Here is a 22,958-nt window from a genome sequence, read left to right on the forward strand (position 1 = left end):
TTTTTCCCACGGCTGTTAAGCGAATCACTCCAGTTGTCCAGTCGGTCGCACGGCTGTTAAGCGGATCGGGCTTGCCTCCCATTGACTTTGCTCAATGTCCTCTACAGATACACCGACGTGATTGACGTTGTCCAGGCGCTTCAGACTCACCCGGACGCAGACGTGAAGGCCTCTTTTGTCATTGGTGCAGTCACAACGTGTGTCGAACCCCTCAGCTCTTACATGGAACACAGGTACACACACACACACACACCATCTCCTCTTCTCCTGGTGGGTCACGTACGGCCTGTGAATTTTCCCAAGAAGCCACATAAGAAACGGGAGGCTATTATGCAGAGTGGCTCTTCGTTAATTCGCTCGAATTGATTTACGTGCGTCCCACCTTCATTAGCCTTTACAAATAACTTGAGGCGACGAACGTATTCAACACACCTCCTTCCTCCTGTTTTCTCCACGAACAACAACCCTGCGAGGTGGGTTGGGCCGAGAGAAAGAGAAACTGGCTTTCGTGAAGAAGGCGGGATTTGGACTCCTGTCCCCTGTTTTCCAGGCGGGTGCCTTAACCCAGAGGTCTCCAGACTTGGCAACTTTTAAGACTGGTGGACTTCAACTCCCAGAATTCCCCCAGCCGTTTGAAGTCCACCAGTCTTAAAGTTGCCAAGTCTGGAGGCTCCTGCCTTAAGCACTGGGCCAGGGGTGCTCAAACCTGGCCCTTTTAGGACTTGTGGACTTCAACTCCCAGAATTCCTCAGTCAGGCACGCTGGCTGAGGAATTCTGGGAACTGAAGTCCACAAGTCCTAAAAGGGCCAGGTTTGAAGACCCCTGATACAGACATTAAGAGGAGTGGACTTCAACTCCCAGAATTCCTCAGCCAGCGTGCCTGGCTGAGGAATTCTGGGAGCTGAAGTCCAGAAGTCCTAAAAGGGCCAAGTTTGAACACCCCTGATACAGACTTTAAGAGGAGTGGACTTCAACTCCCAGAATTCCTCAGCCAGCGTGCCTGGCTGAGGAATTCTGGGAGCAGAAGTCCTAAAAGGGCCAAATTTGTAAAGATCCGTGATAAAAACTTTAAGAGGAGTGGACTTCAACTTCCAGAATTCCTCAGCCAGCGTGCCTGGCTGAGGAATTCTGGGAGTTGATGTCTACAGGTCCTAAAAGGACCAAGTTTGAAGACCCCTGATACAGACTTTAAGAAGAGTGGACTTCAACTCCCAGAATTCCTCAGCCAGCGTGCTTGACTGAGGAATTCTGGGAGCTGAAGTCCAGAAGTCCTCAAAGGGCCAAGTTTGAAGATCCCTGCACTAAGCCAAACTGGCTGAGATTAGGCAGGAACTGATAACAATAATGGATCTCAGCTGGCTTCCATGCTCTGGGGTGGGGGTAGGGGACGAAGAGCACAGAAATTATCCCCAGAAGGAAAGTGCTTAAAAGCAAGGTACCTCAACCTTGGCCATTTGAAGAGCTGGGGACTTCAACTCCCAGAATTCTGGGGGCATGGCTGGCTGGAGAATTCTGGGACTTGAAGTCCACACCTCTTCAAATGGCCAAGGTGAGGAACCCTAGCTAAAAGGCTTAAACCCAACAACAACAATCTCAGGGGTTGCCCCAAAAAAGAGGGGGTCCACCTATTCTCCAAAGCGCCCGAAGGCAGGACAAGAAGCAACGGATGGAAACTAGTCAAGGAGAGAAGCAACCTAGAACTAAGGAGAAACTTCCTGACAGTGAGGACAATTAACCAGTGGAACAACCTGCCTCCAGAAGCGGTGAATGCTCCAACACTGGAAGTTTTTAAGAAGAGACTGGACAGCCACTTGTCTGAAATGGGATAGGGTTTCCTGCCTGAGCAGGGGGTTGGACTAGATGACCTCCAAGGTCCCTTCCAACCCCGTTATTCTATTGTAACCTCCTCATTCAGGAACTGACTTCTCAATCCCCCCCCCCCCGCGAATTGTGCCCCGGAGCTTTCAGCCAAGAACAAAATCTGCAGAGCGTTAAATTTGAATCGCGCGAAAAAGCTTGCCAATTATTGCCTTTCTCTTCGTACCAAATTCGCACGCGCATCCTTGTCTCTTTCAGGTTTCTTTTTCCCAAATTTCTGGACCAGTGTTCTCAAGGTCAGTATGTCTCCAAAATTGGCTTGTAGAGAGAAGAACAGGCACATCTTTCCGGCTGCCTTCTCAGTGATGCTGCAGCACCCTGGCACCCATCATGCCCGGCCGAACAAAAGCTGTGCGAGCTGGGGATTAGGGTAGTCGGAGTCTCGCTTTTCTAGAAGGCCCGCTTGGAGGAGTTAGCCACAATGCCCTGAGCAGCTAGAAGCAAGGGGTTTTTTTTCCCCAAACTTGGCAACTTTTTAAGACTTGTGGACTTCAACTCCCAGAATTCCTCTGGGCTGAAGAATTCTGGGGGTTGAAGTCCACGAGTTTTAAAAGTTGCCAAGTTTGGGAAAACCCTGAGACAGAGGAACAACAACAAAAAAATAAACAGTCCAGAGTTGTTGGGAATGGGGAGGGGGGGCTATAAAACCAATAATACGTTTATCTTGTTTTGGGGGCTCTTTTGATAATATTTGCCATAACAGGTTAACAGGATTCCCTATGGGAAATGTATGAAATAAAATACAGGCGCTTCTCCGCTTACGGCCACAATTAGGACCAGATTTTTCCTTTGTTAAACAGGCCGGTTGTTATGGGGGTTCACTCCCAATTTTACACCCCTTTGTGCCGAGCCAGGTTGTTAAGCGAAGCGTGCGTCTTTAAGCGAACCCAGCTTCCCTCGTTGACTTTTGCTCATCACCAGCTGGCTGGGGATGCTCATAAATACAGTAGTAATTACACCACCACTGCAAATGTTATAAAGATCTATTACTTGCCAAACGCTGGTAATTCGATCCTGCGGCCGGAGATGCTGCAACGGTCGTAAGTGTGAGAATCAGTTGTAAGGCACTTTCCCCCCCCCCCTGTTCTGTTGTGACTTCAAACGAAACCGAGAACTGTCTGTCATTCCTTTCCACTGCTGTTTATGGGTGGATCCGTTGGAAATTTTTCCTAGATTGCCAGTAGTTTAGCAACTACATTCTCTTGCCAACAAGTCTGTCGAGGCAGTCCTCAACTTACAGCCGTTCTCTTAGTGACCATTCAAAAGTCACAAGAGCACCGAAAAGGTTGACTTACGACCATTGTACACACTTACGACCTTTTAGCATCCCCATGGTCTAAAGAAAATAAGAAAAGGGGGAGACATGATAGCAGTATCCCAGTATCTGAGGGGCTGCCACAAGGAGGAAGGGGGTCACGTTATTCTCCAAAGCACCAGAGGGAAGGAGGAGAAACAATGGTTGGAAGCTGATCCAGGAGAGAAGCAACCTGGAATTAAGGAGAAACTTCCTGACAGTGAGGATAATCAACCAGTGGAACAGCTGGCCACCAGAAATTGTGGGCGCTCCATCACTGCAGGTGTTTAAGAAGAGGCCGCTAGACAGTCACCTGTGAAATGGTGTAGGGTCTCCTGCTTGAGCAGGGGGCTGGACTAGAAGACCTCCAAGGTCCCTTCCAGATTCTATTCTAGTCTAGTCTAGTCCATTCCATTCCATTCTATTTTCCAATATTTATTCTATTCTATTCTATTCTATTCTATTCTATTCTATTCTATTCTATTCTATTCTATTCTATTCTATTCTATTCTATTCTATTCTATTCTATTCTATTCTATTCTATTCTATTCCATTCCATTCCATTCCATTCCATTCCATTCCATTCCATTCCATTCCATTCTATTTTCCAATATTTATTCTGTTCTGTTCCGTTCCATTCCATTCTATTTTCCAATATTTATTCTATTCTATTCTGTTCCATTCCATTCCATCCCATTCTGCCACAAAGATGAGGGGGGTCACGTTATTCTCCAAAGCACCAGAGGGAAGGACGAGAAATAATGATATGAAACTGATCAAGGAGAGAAGCAACCTGGAATTAAGGAGAAACATCCTCACAGTGAGGACAATCAACCAGTGGAACTGCTTGCCTCCAGAAATCGTGGGCGCTCCATCCCTGGAGGTTTTAAAGAAGACACTGGACAGCCACTTGTCTGAGATGGTATAGATTCTCCTGCTTAAGCGGTGGGCTGGACTAGAAGACCTCCAAGGTCCCTTCCAGATTCTATTCTGTTTTAAGACATGTGGCAAGCGGCTCGTATTTACAACGGTGGCAGTGTCCCGGGGGTCACGTGATCCCCTTTTGTGACTTTTGACTGGCCAAGTCCATGGGGAAGCCAGAGTCACTTAACAACCGGGTCACTAACTTTAACGACTGCAGTGATTTGCCAAACAACTGGGGCAAGGAAAGTGGCAAAATGGGGCACAAACTCACTTCACAACCGTCCCGCTGAGCCGTGGGAAGTTTGGGCTCAAACGTGGTCGCACGTTGAGGTCTATCTATACCTCCCAGGGGTTCATAGCAGGACACCAGAAGTAAGGTGGCATTGGACGTCAGACACTGTCCGTTCCTAGAGGTCATTCTGGACTCCAGAGAGCAGAGCATCCTTGGAGTACCCGGTCCTTAACGTAGATGGTCTCTTTTCCTCCGGCAGGTTTAGTGAGTAACGTCGTGTTCACAAGCCACACGGCCGAGCAGAGAAACCCGCTCCTCGTCCAGCTGCAGAAACTCATCCGAGCTGCCAACTCCTCCGTTTGTTTTATCCTGGCAGAAAACGGCATCGTAACTCGGTAAGCTGTCGAGACTTATCTTTGTATCCCACCTTTATTATGTTTATGAATAACTCAAGGTCGCAAGCATATCCCAACACTTGCTTCCTCTTACTTTCCTCCAGAACAACAACTCTGTGAGGTGGGTTGGGCTGAGAGGGAGGGACTGGCCCAAGGTCACCCAGCTGGCTTTCATGTGTAAGGCAGGGCTAGAACTCATCATTTCCTGGTCATTGGCCCAAAGTCACCAGCTGGCTTTCGTGGGTAAGGCGATACTAGAACTCACCGTCTCCTGGGGATTGGCCCAAAGTCACCCAATTGGCTTTCAGGCTTAAGGCGGGAGTAGAACTCTCCGCCTCCTGGTGATTGGCCCAAAGTCACCCAATTGGCTTTCAGGCTTAAGGAAGGACTAGAACTCTCCATCTCCTGGTGATTGGCCCAAAGTCACCCAATTGGCTTTCATGCCTAAGGCAGGACTAGAGCTCACCGTCTCCTGGGGATTGGCCCAAAGTCACCCATCTGGCTTTCGTGCGTAAGGCGGGTTGCAAAAACACAACGTTGCGCTATGGGGTGCACAAACGGGCCGCTGCTGAGCGTTGGGGTACGAAAACGGGAGGCTGCCGCGATGCGGGGCACAAAAACAGGATAACCCACTGAGTCCCCAGGACGCGGAAACGATGCTGTGCCGCGCAAGAACAGGGCGGGGCTAGTGAGTATCACACAAGCGCTAGCTCCACCCTGTTTACATCATTCGTGTGCTCACGGCCCCGCGCGCGCACACACACACACACGTGTAAAATGCTTCCCCCTCCCTTTTCCTCCGGTCCACCAACCAAGAGAGGTTGGTGAATTCTGTTCTAGAGAGATCCGATTTTTAGAAATCCTGCTTCAAGGCTCTGTGAAAGCAAAATTTCGGTAAATGTTAATAAATCCATAATATCTTGATTCTTTTCCACCAGGAATGAGGACCTTGAGCTAATTCTTTCGGAAACCAGCTTCTCCGATCCTCAGATGCTGGCGACTCGCTATTTAATGTATCCTGGCTGGCAAGTATCGGTTTTGGCAAAAAGTCTTTTGATATGCACGTTGCAGATAGCCCTTGATTTACAATCCTTCGTTTAGTGCAGGGGGCCTTCAAACTTAGCCACTTTAAGATGTGTGGACTTCAACTCCCAGAATTCCTCAGCCAGGTGGAATTCTGGGAGTTGAAGTCCATAAGTCTTAAAAGCGGCCATGTTTGGAGACCCCTGTTTTATAAGAACCAGGGTAATTTAGAGCAAGGGTCTACAACAGCTATGTCAGACTGCCAGCCCACGGGCTGGATGCATCATGCCGAAACCGCGCCCATCCCATTGCCGACAATGGGGAAAAAGTTGCGATACGTCGCGCGACGTCAGGTGACGTCACAAGTTTGACATGCCTGGTCTACAAACTCGGCAACTTTTAAGACTTGTGGACTTCAACTCCCAGAATTCCTCCTGGCTGAAGGAATTCTGGAGGTTGAAGTCCACAAGTCTTAAAAGTCGCCATTTTGGGGAGACCCCTGCTTTAGAGGATTCCTCTCCCTACTTAATTGCCATTAATTTTCCTCCCCTTTAATTCATGCTAATGTCTTATCTTACGTTAGGCTTCCCAGAAGGCACTCCCGTTAACTTAAGCAGAGCCTTTTGGATACGAATTTTTAGGAATTTTTCTCCTCCGCTATTTGCAAAGCTTAATTTCCCCTCCCTCGGGCCCTGCCCTCCCAGCTAGAATCCAGCACATCTGGAACTCCTCTCGCAATGTTTATGTGATCTTGTGAAGTTGCATATTTCTTCTTCTTCTTTGTGTTCTGTTATGAGGTGCACACATTTAGCGCACTCCGTAAGCCTCTTTTTACTTGACTTCGAGAAAAATTAACGACTTGCTCGGGCAGCCTACATTAAGGACTTATAGTCTCGAGCTGAGAGCAAACCAGGTGCAGTCAGACAGAACTAACTATAGGTCGTGCTTGACTTAACAGTCATTCGTTTAGCGGCCATTCAAAGCTACGACAACACTGGAAAAGTCACGTCTGATCGGTCCTCGCACTTACGACCATCGCAGAATTCCCACGGTTACGTGATCAGAATTCAGGCGCTTGGCAACTGGCATGTGGCTATGACAGTTGCAACGTCCCGAGGATCATGAGATCAGCTTTTATAACCTTCCCAGATTTCATGCTCTTTTTAACATGCGTGCCTAAGTGCTCAAAGCGGACAAATCCAGACAGCATATATTTTCTGTGACCTCACATTCATTATCTCCTCTTCAGCTGCTTTTCTCCTCGAAAAGCAAAACTTTTTGTATTATTAAGTAGATGATTTAATACGGTGGGAAATAGATAAGCTTTAGGAAATAGAACAAGATTGCATTCGAACAGAGGAAATGTGTATCTTGGATAGTTTTATTGTGTTACGAATTGAGACAAGGGAAATCTCGGTTACCCAAAGTCTGAAGATTATAAATATCCAAGGGTAAATTGGAATATGGATGAGAGACTAAAAATTGGGCCAAAATTAATAGCAGGATATGAATTGTTTAGGGATGCGGTGGCGTTAGGACGCTGAGCTTGTCGATCAGAAGGTCGGCAGTTTGGCGGGTCGAATCCCGAGTGCCACGTAACAGAGTGAGCGCCTGTTACTCGTCCCAGCTTCTGCCAACCTAGCAGTTCGAAAGCACGTAAAAATGCAAGTAGGAAAATAGGGATCACTCCGGTGGGAAGGTAACAGCGTTCCGTGCGCCTTTGGTGTCTAGTCATGCCGGCCACATGACCACGGAGACGTCCTCGGACAAGCGCTGGCTCTTCGGCTTTGAAACGGAGTTGGAAACGACTAGCACGCATGTGCAGGGGAACCTTTGCCTTTACCTTTATGAATTGTTTGTGAAGATTGAATGCGATTAAGGTTACGTCTAAGCTAAAAATTTATTGATAAACGTAATAATTCTGTTTTTATTGAGGTGATATAACTAGAACTGTACTAGCTTGAATACGAGACAGAAAACGTTAAAGGGAAAAAGAGAAGAAATATCTGATGTGGTAACCTGAGACTTGCACTAAAGATTTTGTTATCGAACGACTGATTAACCCAGTCGCCGCGTTGCTTTTTAAATACTCGAATGTAAAATTGGAAAATTAATAAAATATTATTATTTTTTAAAAGTTAATATTTCCCCCCCCCCCCCACTTTCAGGTTTGATGGGAAATTTAGAGCCGGCTCTGCTTTCCCTCCCATGGTCCAGATTTGTGTGTGGTTTAACCGCCCTCTGGAGAAAATGCGCTTTGCAGCCAAATGTAAAGGTAAATTATTCTTTCTTCAGCCACATGTGTTGTGCATTTCCCGCCTCTGGAATGGCTAACAAGAATATATGGCTGAAACAGTTAACCAGCAAATGCAGCCTGGGTAAACTTCAAATGAAATACGTCTACCATCATTTTTCTGGTTTTAAAGCTCCCCGGTCATGCAATTATTTTCACATTACTGCAGCCCAGCCTAGAATATACTTCTTTTTAAAAAAAATGCTTTTCTCGCGGCGAATTCTTCCCTCTTGACATTAAAGATCACCCTTGCCATCGTTGTCTTCATCGTTGGTGTGTGTTTTTGGCTTGTACAGAAGCACTTGGGGGTAAAAATGCGTTTCTCAACCTTTGGGGGCAGTGCCGACCGGGGGATCCTGGGAGTTGAAGTTCACCCCTCTTAAAAATCCCCAAAGGTTGAGAAACACTCTGCTCTGATCCTGATTATTGTCTTTTTTTTCCTTTTCAAAACAGCCTTGAAGTCATCGAACAAATCGAGCCCGTTCTCTGGAAACATCTACCACATTTTTGGCAAAGTCAAGTTTTCAGGTAAATGTTTAGCCTCCACCTCACTCTCTTTATCCTCAAGTCTTTCAAATTGTCATCTGATAGTACCTGTGTTAATGCTTGTATTTATGCTTGGTGACTTCGGAGTCTCAATGGGTGTCTTAGTTTGGGAGCTGAAGGAAGTAATTGGAGCACAGAAATAGGCTTTTTATACAGCCGCGATAATCTCCAGGCAAAGTTTGGGGTAACAGCCCAACTCCCAACCTCCCCCAAACTCAGCACATCTATAATAACAACAACAACAACAACAACAACAACAACAACAACAACAATAATAATAATAATAATAATAATAATAATAATAATAATAGGTTGGAAGGGACCTTGGAGGTCATCCAGTCCAACCCACTGCTCAGGCAGGAAACCCTATACCATTTCAGGCAAAACATCTGCCAGATCTATCTGCTGCAGAAGTGAAAGAAATGAAATTTCCCTTATTTCTTTACAGGTAGTTATGAACATAATGGAGCCTGCCCATTAGAGTTGTGATGCACAACAGTTATAAGCTCAGTCACGTGACCGTCCCCAGTTTTATGACCTGTTTTGCAGTGGTTGTTAAGCAAATCTGTGGTTGTTCAGCAAATGCTGAGTGCTCACTGAGTGAAACAGTAGTTTGCTAGGATTTGTTTAATGGGTTTACATCCTGCCTTTATTATTTTTTACAAATATCTCAAAGCGGCGAACGTACTATCACCAACTGACTTTCATGCCTAAGGCTGGACTACAACTCACAGTTTCCTGGTGATTGGCCCACCTGACTGGCTTTCATGGCTGAGGTGGGACTAGAACTCACCGTCTCCTGGTGATTGGCCCAAAATCACCCAGCTGGCTTTCATGCCTAAGGCGGGACTAGAACTCACCGTCTCCTGGTGATTGGCCCAAAGTCACCCAGCTGGCTTTCATGCCTAAGGCGGGACTAGAACTCACCGTCTCCTGGTGACCGGCCCAAAGTCACCCAGCCGGCTTTCATGCCTAAGGTGGGACTAGAACTCACCGTCTCCTGGTGATTGGCCCAAAGTCACCCAGCTGGCTTTCATGCCTAAGGCGGGACTAGAACTCACCATCTCCTGGTGATTGGCACAAAGTCACCCAGCCGGCTTTCATGCCTAAGGCGGGACTAGAACTCACCGTCTCCTGGTGATTGGCCCAAAGTCACCCAGCTGGCTTTCATGCCTAAGGTGGAACTAGAACTCATTGTCTCCTGGTGATTGGCCCAAAGTCACCCAGCCGGCTTTCATGCCTAAGGCGGGACTAGAACTCACCGTCTCCTGGTGATTGGCCCAAAGTCACCCAGCTGGCTTTCATGCCTAAGGTGGAACTAGAACTCATTGTCTCCTGGTGATTGGCCCAAAGTCACCCAGCCGGCTTTCATGCCTAAGGCGGGACTAGAACTCACCGTCTCCTGGTGATTGGCCCAAAGTCACCCAGCTGGCTTTCATCCCTAAGGCGGGACTAGAACTCACCGTCTCCTGGTGATTGGCCCAAAGTCACCCAGCTGGCTTTCATGCCTAAGGTGGGACTAGAACTCACCGTCTCCTGGTGATTGGCCCAAAGTCACCCAGCTGGCTTTCATGCCTAAGGCGGGACTAGAACTCACCGTCTCCTGGAGATTGGCCCAAAGTCACCCAGCTGGCTTTCATGGCTAAATCAGGACTCGAACCCGCGCCTTCCCAATTTTGTAGCTGCTGCCTTAACCACTAGACCAAAATGGCCTGAAAGTCAGAAAGAAATGCCAGCTTTTGGCAAAACCATCCCAAAACTGCAGGACAGTACAAACAGCCATAAATAACAGTCTGGTTGCCAAGCGCCCAGAGTAAATAAATAAATGTTTGTTTGTTTATTGAACCAGAGAATGGATTTTTCCTCCGCCTTCGATTGTGTTGCTTCTTGCACGTCTACACAAGTTAACAGCCTTTCAGATCTGATCAATTAATAGAACGACCGAGTGGGAAGGGACCTTGGGAGGTCTTCTAGTCCAACCCCCGCTGCTCAAGCGGGAGACTTTATATCATTTCGGACCAATAGCTGAACTATCGTATTAATTGTTATTCCCGACTGGTATTTATTTTTGCTAGCGTTAAGTGGAGGTGGGACTTTTGTGGCTCTTGAGCACCTCAGGACCGCGCCCCCCCCCCCCTCACTGAAGAAAAAACTCCACCAGCCATTAATACCACCCTCACCCTTTGCCTTTCTTTGGCGCAGATACTGACCGGATGATTGAAGTGTGTCACAACACATCTTCCAACACCTTAAGCCTGGTACCCGTCCTGGAGGGGCCCCTGCCCGCCCCTCCTGACTCCAGAACCGAGAACCGGGACCACCCTGGATCGCAGGAATGTTTCCTGGTCTTCGTGGGATGCTCCCTCAAAGAAGACGACATCAAGGACTGGCTGAGGCAGACGGCCAAACAGGTGAGGATGTGTTGCGATTCCTCGCCAGCCGGTGGATCCGGCAGTCGAGTCTGGGGACTCCGAGGAGGAGGAGGAGGAGGGGCCTGGAGTGACATCAGAGTCGGAGGAAGGCTCTGAGGAGCTCCAAGACTTGCGGTCGGACGAGGAGCTCATTCCCCACCCCCGCTGCCACTTCTCTAGGATGGTCTGAGCCCAGAAGAAGCGCCGATCTCCTATGTTGTGCCATGCGCTTATGAAGTGGCTGTTTTGTTTCCCCAATGTGCAGATCTGCCCATGGGCTCACTGCACTGTACTGCACATATACCACTTGGCTCAGTTTCTGTCTGGCTGTTTTATCCTTGGGGCGGACAAGCTTCTGCCTTAGTGTATTCTCATGTTTGAAGTGCGCACCTATGTTGCATGGGTTGAAGATCTTCCCGATCTTAGATCCACCTGTTACTTCTTGTCCTGCCCTTGGGTGCTTTAGAGAATAGATGGACCCCTCTCTTTGACAGACACCTAAATATTAGATCGGGGGCTTTTCAACCAGTGGTACGAGTACCACCTGTGGTACTTTGGCACCTGGCAGGTGGTACGCGACCATCCTAGAAAAGGGGTAGCGGGGGAAGGGAATGAGCTGAACCGGTGGCCGCACCGCACAAGCCTGAGCGAGAGACGGCTGGAGCTGCAGGGCTGTCAGGGCTCAGCGGAAGTGCCAGAATTAGCGCTTCTTCAGGGCTGTCGGGGCTCAGCGGAAGCGCCAGGATCAGCACCAGGCTCCAGCTGGAGCTCGGCGCTGATCCTGGTGCTTCTGCTCAGCCCAGAAGAAGCGCCAATCAGCTGGGATGTTGCAGCATCTCCAGGTTCTTGTGATTTACATTCAGATGCTTGGCAACTGATTCATATTTATGACGGTCACAGTGTCCCAGGGTCATGGGAATTGACCAAAACCTGCTGCAACCACCCAGCAGATGCAGGGGGGGGGGAATGAAAACCAAACACCCCCACCCCACCCCCACTGTTCCGTATGCATCGAAGCAAAGTGGAAAGTCCCGTTATCTGCATTGGTGGGCGCACAGACAAATATCTTAAGCGCAAGCCCACACAGTCTAGCTAGGTGTGCCATCCAGTTCGCACATGGGAAAAAGGATTCTTCGGAAGCTTGACATTTAAAGCATCTTAAAATTCATCAACCGCCCCAATCCGCATCCGTGATTCACCTAATTAATGTGTATCGGTTCCGAACATCGCATGAAAATTGATTGGTGGAACATTCGTCAGATGGAATGCTTGATTTCTGGATCTTTGATATCTATGCCAAGTCCTTTAAAAATGTATCAGGCTGCCAAGGGTGAGCATCAGTCTAGGCTGCCGTTTCTAAAACATTTTTCTTCCCTCCTGTCACGATACGAATTCTTCAACAGAGAAAAGTTAGCTGGTTTAAGACAACAACAATCCTGGATTCTATGCCGTTGGCCAAGATTCCTTCCCCCCGGTTATTCCCTTGGTCATGTACGGCGTAACAGAAGGCGGCATTAAATGCATAAAAACCTGTAAAAAAAAAAAGCGTATCCAATGCTTCTCCGAAATATAAAACACCAGCTCAGTTGAGCCATTTTAAAAAACGCACGGCACGAGTGATGCATAAAATTGTGAACAACATTAAATTAAGTATGAGTAAGTTACTAGGGGTGGCTTAAGCCCGTGGCTGGGTAGCTAGATCATTTTAACCATTGGACAGCACCGCCCTCGAGAAGTTGTATTTCAGGCAAGGATCCAGGGGGGTGGGGGTGGGGGGGCTTCCGTCGCAGTGCGACGTAAAGTTTGCGGGCCGTTTCCGTTGTCAAAAGTTAGGATTATTCCCCCAGCCCCCATTTCTGTTTCCAACATTGGCACCTGCCGTGTGGTTGGTTCGAATCCGGCTGAGCGCTGCCCAGTTTTTCCGCCGGGAGATCAAAGCCGAAAGGGCGTTGTGCTGGATCAGCTGTTCAATTAAACCGCTCTGGATTAGAAGTTGCCCGCGCCTGGCGCCAGGCTGTCTCTGTGGCCCAGTCCTCTCTGAAATAACGGCGGTCCACGTTTCCATGGCCAGATCCCAGGTGGGAATCTGAATATTTGATAGCCACCGGCCTTCGTGGTTGAAGACGGGCAGAGGTGGTTAGGGGCGAGTCTGTGTTGCCTGCATCTCAACCTGGTGGGCTGTGCCCGTCTCTTCTGTCCCCAGCCTGCATGAGTCTTGGTTAGGCTCACCAGGAGAAAGCCCTCTTCCAAGAAACAGGCATCCCCTTTTTATTCTCACAGACCTGAGTCAACGTCCAAGACAAACAAACACGATCCGCAGAAACTCGATCCTCAACACGAACGGCTGCCTTTGGCAACCAGCACCTCTCACACCTTCCCTTTTTATAATTCAGCCCAGGCGTGGCTCCCTAATGCCTTCTCCTTTGCCTTTGGAGCCGCCCCATTGCCTTCCTCTGTCCTACTCGCTTCTCTTGCCGGCATTTTCGTGCATCCTGGATATTTCCCAGCTGTTCCTCATCACCGTCCAACTCAGGCTCCCAGCACAGCTGTGTCTCAGCCTGAGCGCGAGTAGAGGGGCCAGGCTCCTCGTCCGACTGTAAGTCTTAGAGCTCCTCAGAGCCTTCCTCCGACTCCAATGTCACTCCAGGCCCCTCCTCCTCCTCCTCCTCCTCCTCCTCTGATTCCTCACTCAGCTGCCGGATCCACCGGCTGGCGAGGAATCACAACACTTGTTTTCCAACACATTATACCCTACATTTATCCCACCCTGGGGTTGTTTTCTGTTTGTTCGTTTTCCTTTTGGTTTTCAATAAGCTGAACTTGAGTTTTTCTCTCTCTCTCATCCAAACGCAGAAACCACAAAGAAAAGCTTTGAAGACCCGGGGCATGCTGACGTCCCAGGAGATCAAGAGCATCCATGTAAGTGAGCAAAGTGGCTTCTGGGCAGGAGCAGCTGAGTAAGCAGAGCGGGGCAAAAAGTATCAATCAATCAGAATAGAACTGGAAGGGAGCTTGGAGGTCATCTAGTCCAATCCCCTGCTCGAGCAGGGGACCTTAGACCAGGGGTAGGCCACCTTGGCTCTTTTATGACTCGGGGACTTCAACTCCCAGAATTCCTGAGCCAGCCTGGCTCAGCTTGGAAACCTTTCCCTTTCCCCTCAGCGTGACTGGCTGAGGAATTCTGGGAGTTGAAGTCCACCAGTCATAAAGCGGCCTAGGCCTAGGCCAGGAGTAGGCAACCTTGGCTCTTTTAGGACTCGTGGACTTCAACTCCCAGAATTCCTGAGCCAGCCTGGCTCAGCTTGGAAACCTCTCCCTTTCCCCTCAGCTTGGCTGGCTCAGGAATTCTGGGAGTTGAAGTCCACGAGTCCTAAAAGAGCCAAGGTTGCCTACCCCCTGGTCTATACCCATTTCATACAGGTGGCTATGCAGTCCTTTTTTAAAAAACCTCCAGTGGTGGAGCACTCGTAACTTCTGAAGGCAAAGCTGTTCCACGGGTTGATTGTTCTCACTGTTAGGAAGTTTCTCCTTAATTCCAGCTGGCTTCTCTCCTTGATTAGTTGCCATCCGTTGTTTCTTGTCCTGCCTTCAGGGGCTTTGGAAAATAAAGTCGATAAAGGACATAAAGGAGACAGACAGTCCTTCATTTCAACTAGAGTCCTGACTCCGTTGATCAGCTGTATTTTGTCTCCTCTCCTCCCGTCTGTCCTTCTTCATTTATTATTTAATTTAATCTGCTAGATAAAAAGGCAGAATGTGCTCCCTCCCCGTGCCGAAGCACTTTGCACATTTTCTTCCTCTTGAGTTGTCTAAAGGTAGTCCTCGACTTACTGCAGTTTCATTTAGCGACCGATAGTTTACAACGGCACTGAAAAAATGGCACTCTTAGCGTCCTGGAGGGTCGACATGATCAAAATTCCACCGCTTGGCAACCAACTCGTATTTATGACTGTTGTGGTGTCCCCCCCCCAGGGTCACACGATCCCCCTTTTGGCCACCTGACGCACATAATCCAACGGGAAAGCCAGATTCATTTAACAACCGTGTGACTCATTTAACAGACGCAGTGATTCCTTTAGCCGTTTTGGCAAAAAAAGGTCGTAAAATGGAGCAAAACTCACTGAGCAACGGGTGTTTTGGCCTCAGTTGTGGACGTAAGCCGAGGACTACATGTAGTTCCCTACTTCTTTATGTTGGTTTGTGCTGGTCTCTGCTGGGGCCAGTTCTAAGGGACGTTTTTTGTGGGGGTTCATGCTTCAGAAGTCCCAGTTTGCAGACAAGCTGGCTTCCCCTGTGATCCCGATTTATTTATATTTCTATTGATTAAAGTTTTATTGCCGCCCATCTTCCCTATACAGCGACTCTGGGCAGCTCACTGGTTATAAAAGGCAGAAAAATAACGAACATATTGAAACTATGCAGATTAAAATTTTAAAAATATACATTCAGGGACTTGCAACGGGAGTGTGTTTTTAGGGATCTCGCAATCCCGCAATCCCTCTCTTTCTCTCTCTGAATTCCAGGTAAAACGGCATTTGGACCCGCTTCCAACTGGCTACTTCTACAACGGCACCCAGTTTGTGAATTTCTTTGGAGACAAGATGGATTATCACCCGCGTATCTTTTGTCCTGCGTCCTGTGGTTGTGCAGTCTAGCTGGGCATTCCTTATTTTATTTATATATCACCTTCATCATTTTCATCGATAACCTACGGTGAGGAATATAACCTAATATTCCTTCCTCTTCCCCACAACTCTTTATCAGGTTAGGATTGGACTGAGAGAGATTGGCGCAGAATTCAATAAGAATGCAGGTAGTCCCCGACTTAGAACCGTTTCTGACCGCCCAAGGTTACAACGGCGCTGAAAAAAAGTCACCTAGGCCCGTTTTTCACACTTAACGACTGTCACAGCGTCCCGGGGGGGGTGTCACGTGATCAAAATTCAGCCACTTGGCAACTGATTCGTATTTACGACAGTCACAGCGTTTCCCCCGGGGTCTCGCAATCCCCCTTTTGCGACCTTCTGACAAGCGGAGTCAACGGGGGAGCCAGGTTCGCTGAACAACAACCATGTTCCTGGCTTAGTGATGGCAGCGATTCACTTACCAACTGTGGCAAAAAAAGGTCCTCAAATAGGGCACAAACTCAATAATAATAATAAAGTTGGAAGGGACCTTGGAGGTCATCTAGTCCAACCCCCTGCTCAGGCAGGAAACATTTCAGACAAATGGATGTCCAATCTCTTCTTAGAAACCTCCAGTGTTGGAGCATTCGCAGCTTCTGGAGGCAGGCTGTTCCACTGGTTAACAGTTCTCACTGTCAGGAAGTTTCTCCTTAGTTCTAGGTTGCTTCTCTCCTTGGTTAGTTTCCATCCGTTGCTTCTTGTCCTGCCTTCAGGCGCTTTGGAGAATAGCTTGACTCCCTCTTCTTTGGGGTAGCCCCTGAGATACTGGAAGACTGCCATCCTGTCCCCCCTCGTCCTTCTCTACATTAAACTGGACATGCCCAATTCCTGCAACCGTTCCTTATATCTTTTAGCCTCCGGTCCCTTGAACATCTTTGTTGCTCTCCTTTCTAGAGTCTCAACATCTTTTTTAGAACGTGGTGACCAAAACTGGATGCCGTATTCCAAGCGTGGCCTTACCAAGGCCTTGTAAAGTGGTATTAACGCTTCACGTGATCTTGATTCCATCCCTCTGTTAATGCAGCCTAGCACTGGGTTGGCTTTTTTTGGCAGCTGCCGCACACGGCTGGCTCCTATTTAAGGGATCCTCCACTAGGACTCCGAGATCCCTCTCAGTTTAACCAACGTCTCACTTAGCGAGGTAAATTTCGGGCTCAAATTGTGGTCGTAAGTCAAGGACTGCACTTCAGTCGTTCCTCAGGTTCTTCCCAGGAAGCCCTTTTTTTCTCCTCCTTAACGTTTTCACCCCAGTGATGGACCAGTTCATGAACGATTACTTGGAAGAGGCGAATCGCGAGATTGAGAAGTACAATCGAGAGCTGGACGAGCAGGAATACCACGATCTCTTCGAGCGGAAGACCTAAGGCGGGATCCCACCCCCGCCGTGCGGTACAGAAAAAATACCCCAGAGACCTTTCTTTACCTTCTGAAAATTATTTGTCACCGAGAAAACACCTTTTCACCTTTGCTAGATTTACAGCTGGTTTCGTTTTGTTTTTTTGATATTTAAGTTGCATTCACATGAGGTTGGCACCTTAAAATGTGATACGGTCCAGGAATATTTGTCGGGGGGTGGGTGGGTGGGGTGTATTTCCAAATCTGTGCCGAGATCAGCAATGGGCTTATTGATGGAAAAGCAACGTAGGGATTTAATTTCTTTTCTTTTCTGTTCGAACGTTTCCAGAGCTGCATTTCCTGTTCCTTAACGTTGCTTTTCTGACCTTCCCCAAAATGCCTTTGTGAGCAACGTAATCGGGGCCTGTGATTGTCTGGCAGCCCCTGTTGTGTTCCTGAGGGAAACCCACCTGAAAAGGCTATAGGATGATTTGGGGTGATAACCCAAAAGCGAGAAATGGGAGGGATGTAAATGATCTTAAGAGCTGCCTCAAACCAACATCTCATGGTTTGAAGATGTTCCTGAAGCGAGTATAAGGGGGAAACATGCCTACTTTGAAGGATTGCTACTAACCAACATGGAGGTTTGGTGGTGTTCCCACAGCGAGAAATGGGGGACACAAGTGACCTTGACAGTACCTCAAAGCAACATCTCATGGTTTGAAGATGTTCCTAAAGCGAGAAATGGGGGAACATGCCTGCTTTGAAGGATTGCTACTAACCAATATGGTGGTTTGGTGGTACCTGAAACCAACATCTCATGGTTTGAAGATGTTCCTAAAGCGAGAAATGGGGGAACACAGTCTTGACAGTGCCCCAAACCCAACATATTATGGTTTGAAGATGTTCCTAAAGCGAGAAATGGGGGGACATACTTGTCCTTAGGGACTGATACTAACCAACATGGAGGTTTGGTGGCGTTCCCCAAGCGAGAATTGGGGGACACAAGTGACCTTGACAGTACCTCAAACCAACATCTCATGGTTTGAAGATGTTACCAAAATGAAACATGGGGGAACACAAATAATTTTGATAGTGCCCCAAACCAACATATCGTGGTTTGACAATGTTCCTAAAGCGAGAAATGGGGGAGCATACTTGTCTGTAAAGACAGCTACTAACCAATATGGTGGTTTGGTGGTTTTCCCAAAGCGAGAAATGAGGCAACACAAATAATGTTGACAGTGCCTCAAACCAACATCCAATGTTTTGAAGATGTTCCCAAAGTGAGAAATGGGGGAACGTACTTGTCCTTAAGGACTGCTACTAACCAACATGATAGTCTGCTGGTGTTCCTGAAGCGAGAAATGAGAGAACACAAATGATCTTTAGATCTGCTCCAGACCAACATTTGAGGGTTCAAAGATGTTCCTAAAGCAAGAACTGAGGGAACACATCTGTCCTTAAGAGCTGCTACTAACCAACATGGTGGTTTGGTGGTGTTCCCAAAGCGAGAAATGGGGGAACATAAATGATCTTAAGAGCTACCCCAAACCAACATGTAATCGTGGTTTAAAGATGTTCCTAAACCAGGGACATATTTGTCCTTAAGAGCTGCTACTAACCAACATGGTGGTTTGGTGGTATTCCCAAAGCGAGAAATGGGGGAACACAAATGATCTTAAGAGCTACCCCAAACCAACATGTAATCATGTTTTAAAGATGTTCCTAAAGCAGGGACATCTCTGTCCTTAAGGACTGCTACTAACCAACATGGTGGTGTTCCCAAAGCGAGAAATGGGGGAACACAAACCAACATGTAATTGTGGTTTAAAGATGTTCCTAAAGCAGGGACATATCTGTCCTTTAAGAGTGCTACTAACCAGCATGGTGGTGTTCCCAAAGCGAGAAATGAGGGAACACAAATGATGTTGACACTGCCTCAAACCAACATACAATGGTTTGAAGATGTTCCTAAAGCGAGAAATGGGGGAACATGCCTGTTTTTAACCAGATATGCTACTGTCCAACATAGCGTCCTGCCTATGTTGTTCCTAAGCCATGAAATGAGCAAATACATTGGTTCCTACGAACCACTGCTAACCAGCATGGTGGCTTGGTTAGCATTCCTGCGGCGAGAAATAAGGGGAACACAATTGACTTTGAGCCCAAACCAACATTTGAGGTTTTGGAGATGTTCCTCAAGCGAGAAATGAGGGGACGTAGCCGTTCTTAAGGACTGCTACTAATCAACATGGCAGCTTCCGTGAGATTCCTAAAGCGAAAAACGGAGGAACACAAGTGATGTTAGACAGCTGCCCCAAATTGTGAAGACAAGTACAAAATAGAGTATATTTGTAAATTTGAGCAGTGGAGAAGACTTGCGTTCTTAAGCAATGCTCAAAATTAACATGCTCTGGTTTCTAAACTGTCCCTAAAGCAAAAAAAAAAACCTGGGGGAAACGTAAATTTTTGAGAGCATATGATGGTCTTTGAATTATTTTCCCCTGCACACACACACACACTAAAGTATTCCGCGAAGCTGCTCCTAAGCAACCTAAGGAGATTGGCAGCAAGTGTCCTAATTCTGATAAGAAATCCCAGCTACTTATTAAAACGCTGGGCGTGTTGAAACAAAAACACGTCTGTCCGTTTCGGGCTCGGGGGGGGGGAAATAAAATCGATCCCTAAAATGTTTCGAAAAGAAAAAACAAATCCTTCACGCCGTTTCATATTTTTACCTCTTAGGGTTGATTAATTCATTCCTTTTTTCTTCTTCTTCTTCCTGGAAAAAGAATCCCAGTTGATCTGGAACAGCCAAGCTCTGGAATACTTTACGGTGGCTGGTTAGGGTTAGGGTTAGTTTTTTAGTTGTTTTTTTTTTCAAACTCCGTAGGTCGTCTGCAAGGGATAAAGTGACTTCCTTAAAGTGGAAAGGCTTAGTGGTTCCTAATTCAATCCACGCAGAAAGCTTTCCGTCAGAGGTCTGAACGCCCCTCTTGCAGACGAATAGAGTGTCCTTATCAGAATTGTGAATTTTATCTATGCATGGCTGTAACCTAGTTAATCTTCAGATATAACTCATAGTGCCTGGTAGGAGTAACGTAGCTAGGAGTTGTTTAGGAAGGAGCAGCATGAATGGAAAGTCCATGTGGCTGTAACGGGTGAAAAGGCCAGGTGTTTTGGAGAGATGGGCAGGGTTGTCCAATGTGATTCTCGCCATTTTTACTAGGACTCTTCGTGCAGGTCTTGGCGCGAAATCCATTCCAATCCTGGAGTTCTTCCCGGTTGAGTTATATCTCCCAAACTGGGACATCCAGAAAGGGGAAAGATCCAAACAGGGTGATCCTCGAAACACCTCCGGCTTCTCCAGCGCTTCCTAGGGAAAGCCGGTGGAGAATTATTATTATTTTTTTTCGCCCATCCGGCCACATTTTACGGAAGGCTCCTCTTGCGTAGCATAGTTTGTCGAATGATCCGCGAAGCCATATATCTCGAAATAACCTTGTTGCTACCCAGCATCAGGAAGCGGAGACAAAGGCAGCGTAGTCTGGGTTTGTCTCCGCTTCTGCGTCGATTGAGAAGAGTAGGTTTTAAGTGCAATTGTGAATGAATGAAGTAGGTTTGCCGAATTGAAGCTCTGCTGAACTCGGAAACACACAGGAGGTCCTGCCTAGAAAAAAAAAATCTCCAAGGCTGTGTTTCTCAAACTTGGGGACTTTAAGATGGATGGACTTGAACTCCCAGAATTCTGGGAGTTGAAGTCCACCCATTTTAAAGTCCCCAAGCTCGAGAAACACTGCTCCAGGGACCGCATTAAGCACAGTCCTTCACCCACAGAAACCACGTGTGCGTGAAACCAACACAACAGTGTCGCCGTGTGCCTAGCTGCTCCGAATTTCATGCCCATTAGCAGACTGCTCATGCTGCTTCTTAGGACAGCTATCAATCTATAGCACACGGTTCCCATTGTGTAGGAAACTTTCCTGCTTATCGGACTGCACCCAGCATCCGTCACCCAGCGGTGCGCAGAAAATAGCCCGAATCCCCTCTTGATTCTTTAAGCTCAATCAGATGCTCCGATTCTGCATCTGACGAACAACGAGGGATTATATATATATATATTAGGGTGCAGAACAGGCTTCGTCCATGCGCCTCTCCGGGGGCCCCGTTGGCGATCTTTCCGAGGGCCATTGGCTGTTGTGTGCGTGTGTTGCGTTAAAAGTCGTGCTGGCACCGCCGAGTCAGCCATTTAGCAGAAGCTGAAAGCGAAGAGACGTTAGAGAAGGATGTATTCTGTACTGCATGCAAAATAGAAGAATTTTTTTAAAAAAAAAAAAATCACCGTATTTTAGATTCAAAGCCTTTCACCATCTCGGTACCACGTGAATAATTCTCTCTTTTTGGAGTAGGGACCTTTTTGTTCGTTAATTTGTTTCGTTACCTCAACTCGGTTGATCTTTAACCGTGATTTGATGATGATGATGATGATTTTCCCCCCCCTCTAAAACAGGATGGGTGGGGCGGGGAAGAATTAAATAGCCAAAATCATTTCTAAAACTGTGACGACGAGGATCTTGTCCCGAGACATACCAGTGCCTTGTTTTGCGGCGTTACGGATAACCGCCGCCCGATCTGGACACCTGGGTGACGTCCCGGTCCTTAATTCCCGCGCTCTCTTTTGAAGTGGGGGGGGGGGGAAACAAAACAAAAAACCATTTGGTGAAAGGACTCTGAACTTAGCAAAGCGTATTTAGCACACGTATTTAGTTAGGTTCCGTCTGGTGTTCTTTTAAAAGAATGAGAATCTCAAAACTCTTTGAGGACTGAAATAAATCAATAAAAACGGAATAATACTTGATCCTGTCGGGAACTTGAAGACAATCGGGCTTTTTTCCCCCATTAGGAATTGCTTCAACAGACCGACAGCATTTTTTATTAAAGGGGTGGGGTGGGGAACTAATTTTCTTTATTTTATTATATATAGAAATATATATTTTAAGGGGAAGGGGAACGGCAGGGCTGATAGGCGTTTAATTGGGGAGTGGTAGCCAAGAAAATTAGCCTGCTGTTTTAAAAAGAACACACACACACACGCACACAACACTGAAAAGCAGCCCTCTGGAGCTGCAAAACACTCCCCATCCAAAGTGCTATTACATGATTCCTCGGGCTACCACAGCCGTCTGGCTCAAACAGCACCGAACCCAGTCCTCAAGGAGTTTCCGTGCTTGCTGACTTCCCACGTAGCCGTTTGTGTGGTTTTTATTTTTTATTTCCTATCGACACGAGGATGAGTGTGGTCAGAAGTGGCTGAAGTTATACGGGGGAGGGTGGGCGGGAGGGTGGGCAGATTGCAAAACTTGAGAGATTGGCACGCTTACGGCCCCCGGCCCCCAATTTTGCTGCTGGGATAAAAACCTGGGGAAAACAGCCGGAAAAGGCTGACTCTGGATCGGCCACCTCCGCCGTTTCGTTCCAGCGGACGGGGCGAACTCGGAAAAGTGTTCGCCGGACGAAACGGCGCCGATGCTGGCAGGCGGCTTCTCATTTTGGGGCGACCGAGAAGCCTTGCCAAACCCAGCCAGTCCCCCCTCCTCCTCCTTTTTTCGACCCAAGCGTTTCTCTCCCCCCCCCTCACCCTCTTTATCTTTCAGCAGCATCAACTGGGGGCCTTAAGCGTCTTGAAATTTTTATTTTTTCCTGAATTTTGCACAGCTGATAAGCTCTCGAATCCCCTCCGGGCTGTAGGGGAAGGATAAGACATAAAACTGTGAGTTGTTGGAACTGCATCGCAAAATCTACTTTTAGATGATGGAAAAAACGTACCTCAGTAAACTAGTAAGAAACCGGTCTTTGTGCCCTGTTGTAACCGACTCCGCTAACTGTTGTTTGTTTGTTTTTAACCCGGTGCCAAAATGGAAGGTTTCCTACTAGTTTT

The 22,958-nt window shown here is 47.5% G+C and overlaps 1 protein-coding gene across 1 annotated transcript in view; it reads left to right on the forward strand.

Annotated features, from left to right (window-relative positions):
* DNAAF9 (dynein axonemal assembly factor 9) overlaps positions 1-21,715 on the forward strand; it is a 97,415-nt gene extending 75,700 nt beyond the window's left edge. Inside the window, exons 28-37 of the mRNA XM_081332220.1 lie at positions 108-233; positions 2,078-2,115; positions 4,589-4,724; positions 5,663-5,749; positions 7,916-8,022; positions 8,494-8,568; positions 10,789-10,997; positions 13,851-13,916; positions 15,521-15,614; positions 16,934-21,715. Of these exons, the coding sequence (XP_081188346.1) occupies positions 108-233; positions 2,078-2,115; positions 4,589-4,724; positions 5,663-5,749; positions 7,916-8,022; positions 8,494-8,568; positions 10,789-10,997; positions 13,851-13,916; positions 15,521-15,614; positions 16,934-17,046 (1,051 nt within the window). The 3' untranslated portion in view covers positions 17,047-21,715. The remainder of the gene's footprint in view (positions 1-107; positions 234-2,077; positions 2,116-4,588; positions 4,725-5,662; positions 5,750-7,915; positions 8,023-8,493; positions 8,569-10,788; positions 10,998-13,850; positions 13,917-15,520; positions 15,615-16,933) is intronic.
* Positions 21,716-22,958: the final 1,243 nt, after the last annotated feature.

This window comes from Vipera berus (assembly GCF_964194415.1).
Source record: "Vipera berus genome assembly, chromosome: 7".
In the NCBI taxonomy this organism is placed as follows: Eukaryota; Metazoa; Chordata; class Lepidosauria; order Squamata; family Viperidae; genus Vipera; species Vipera berus.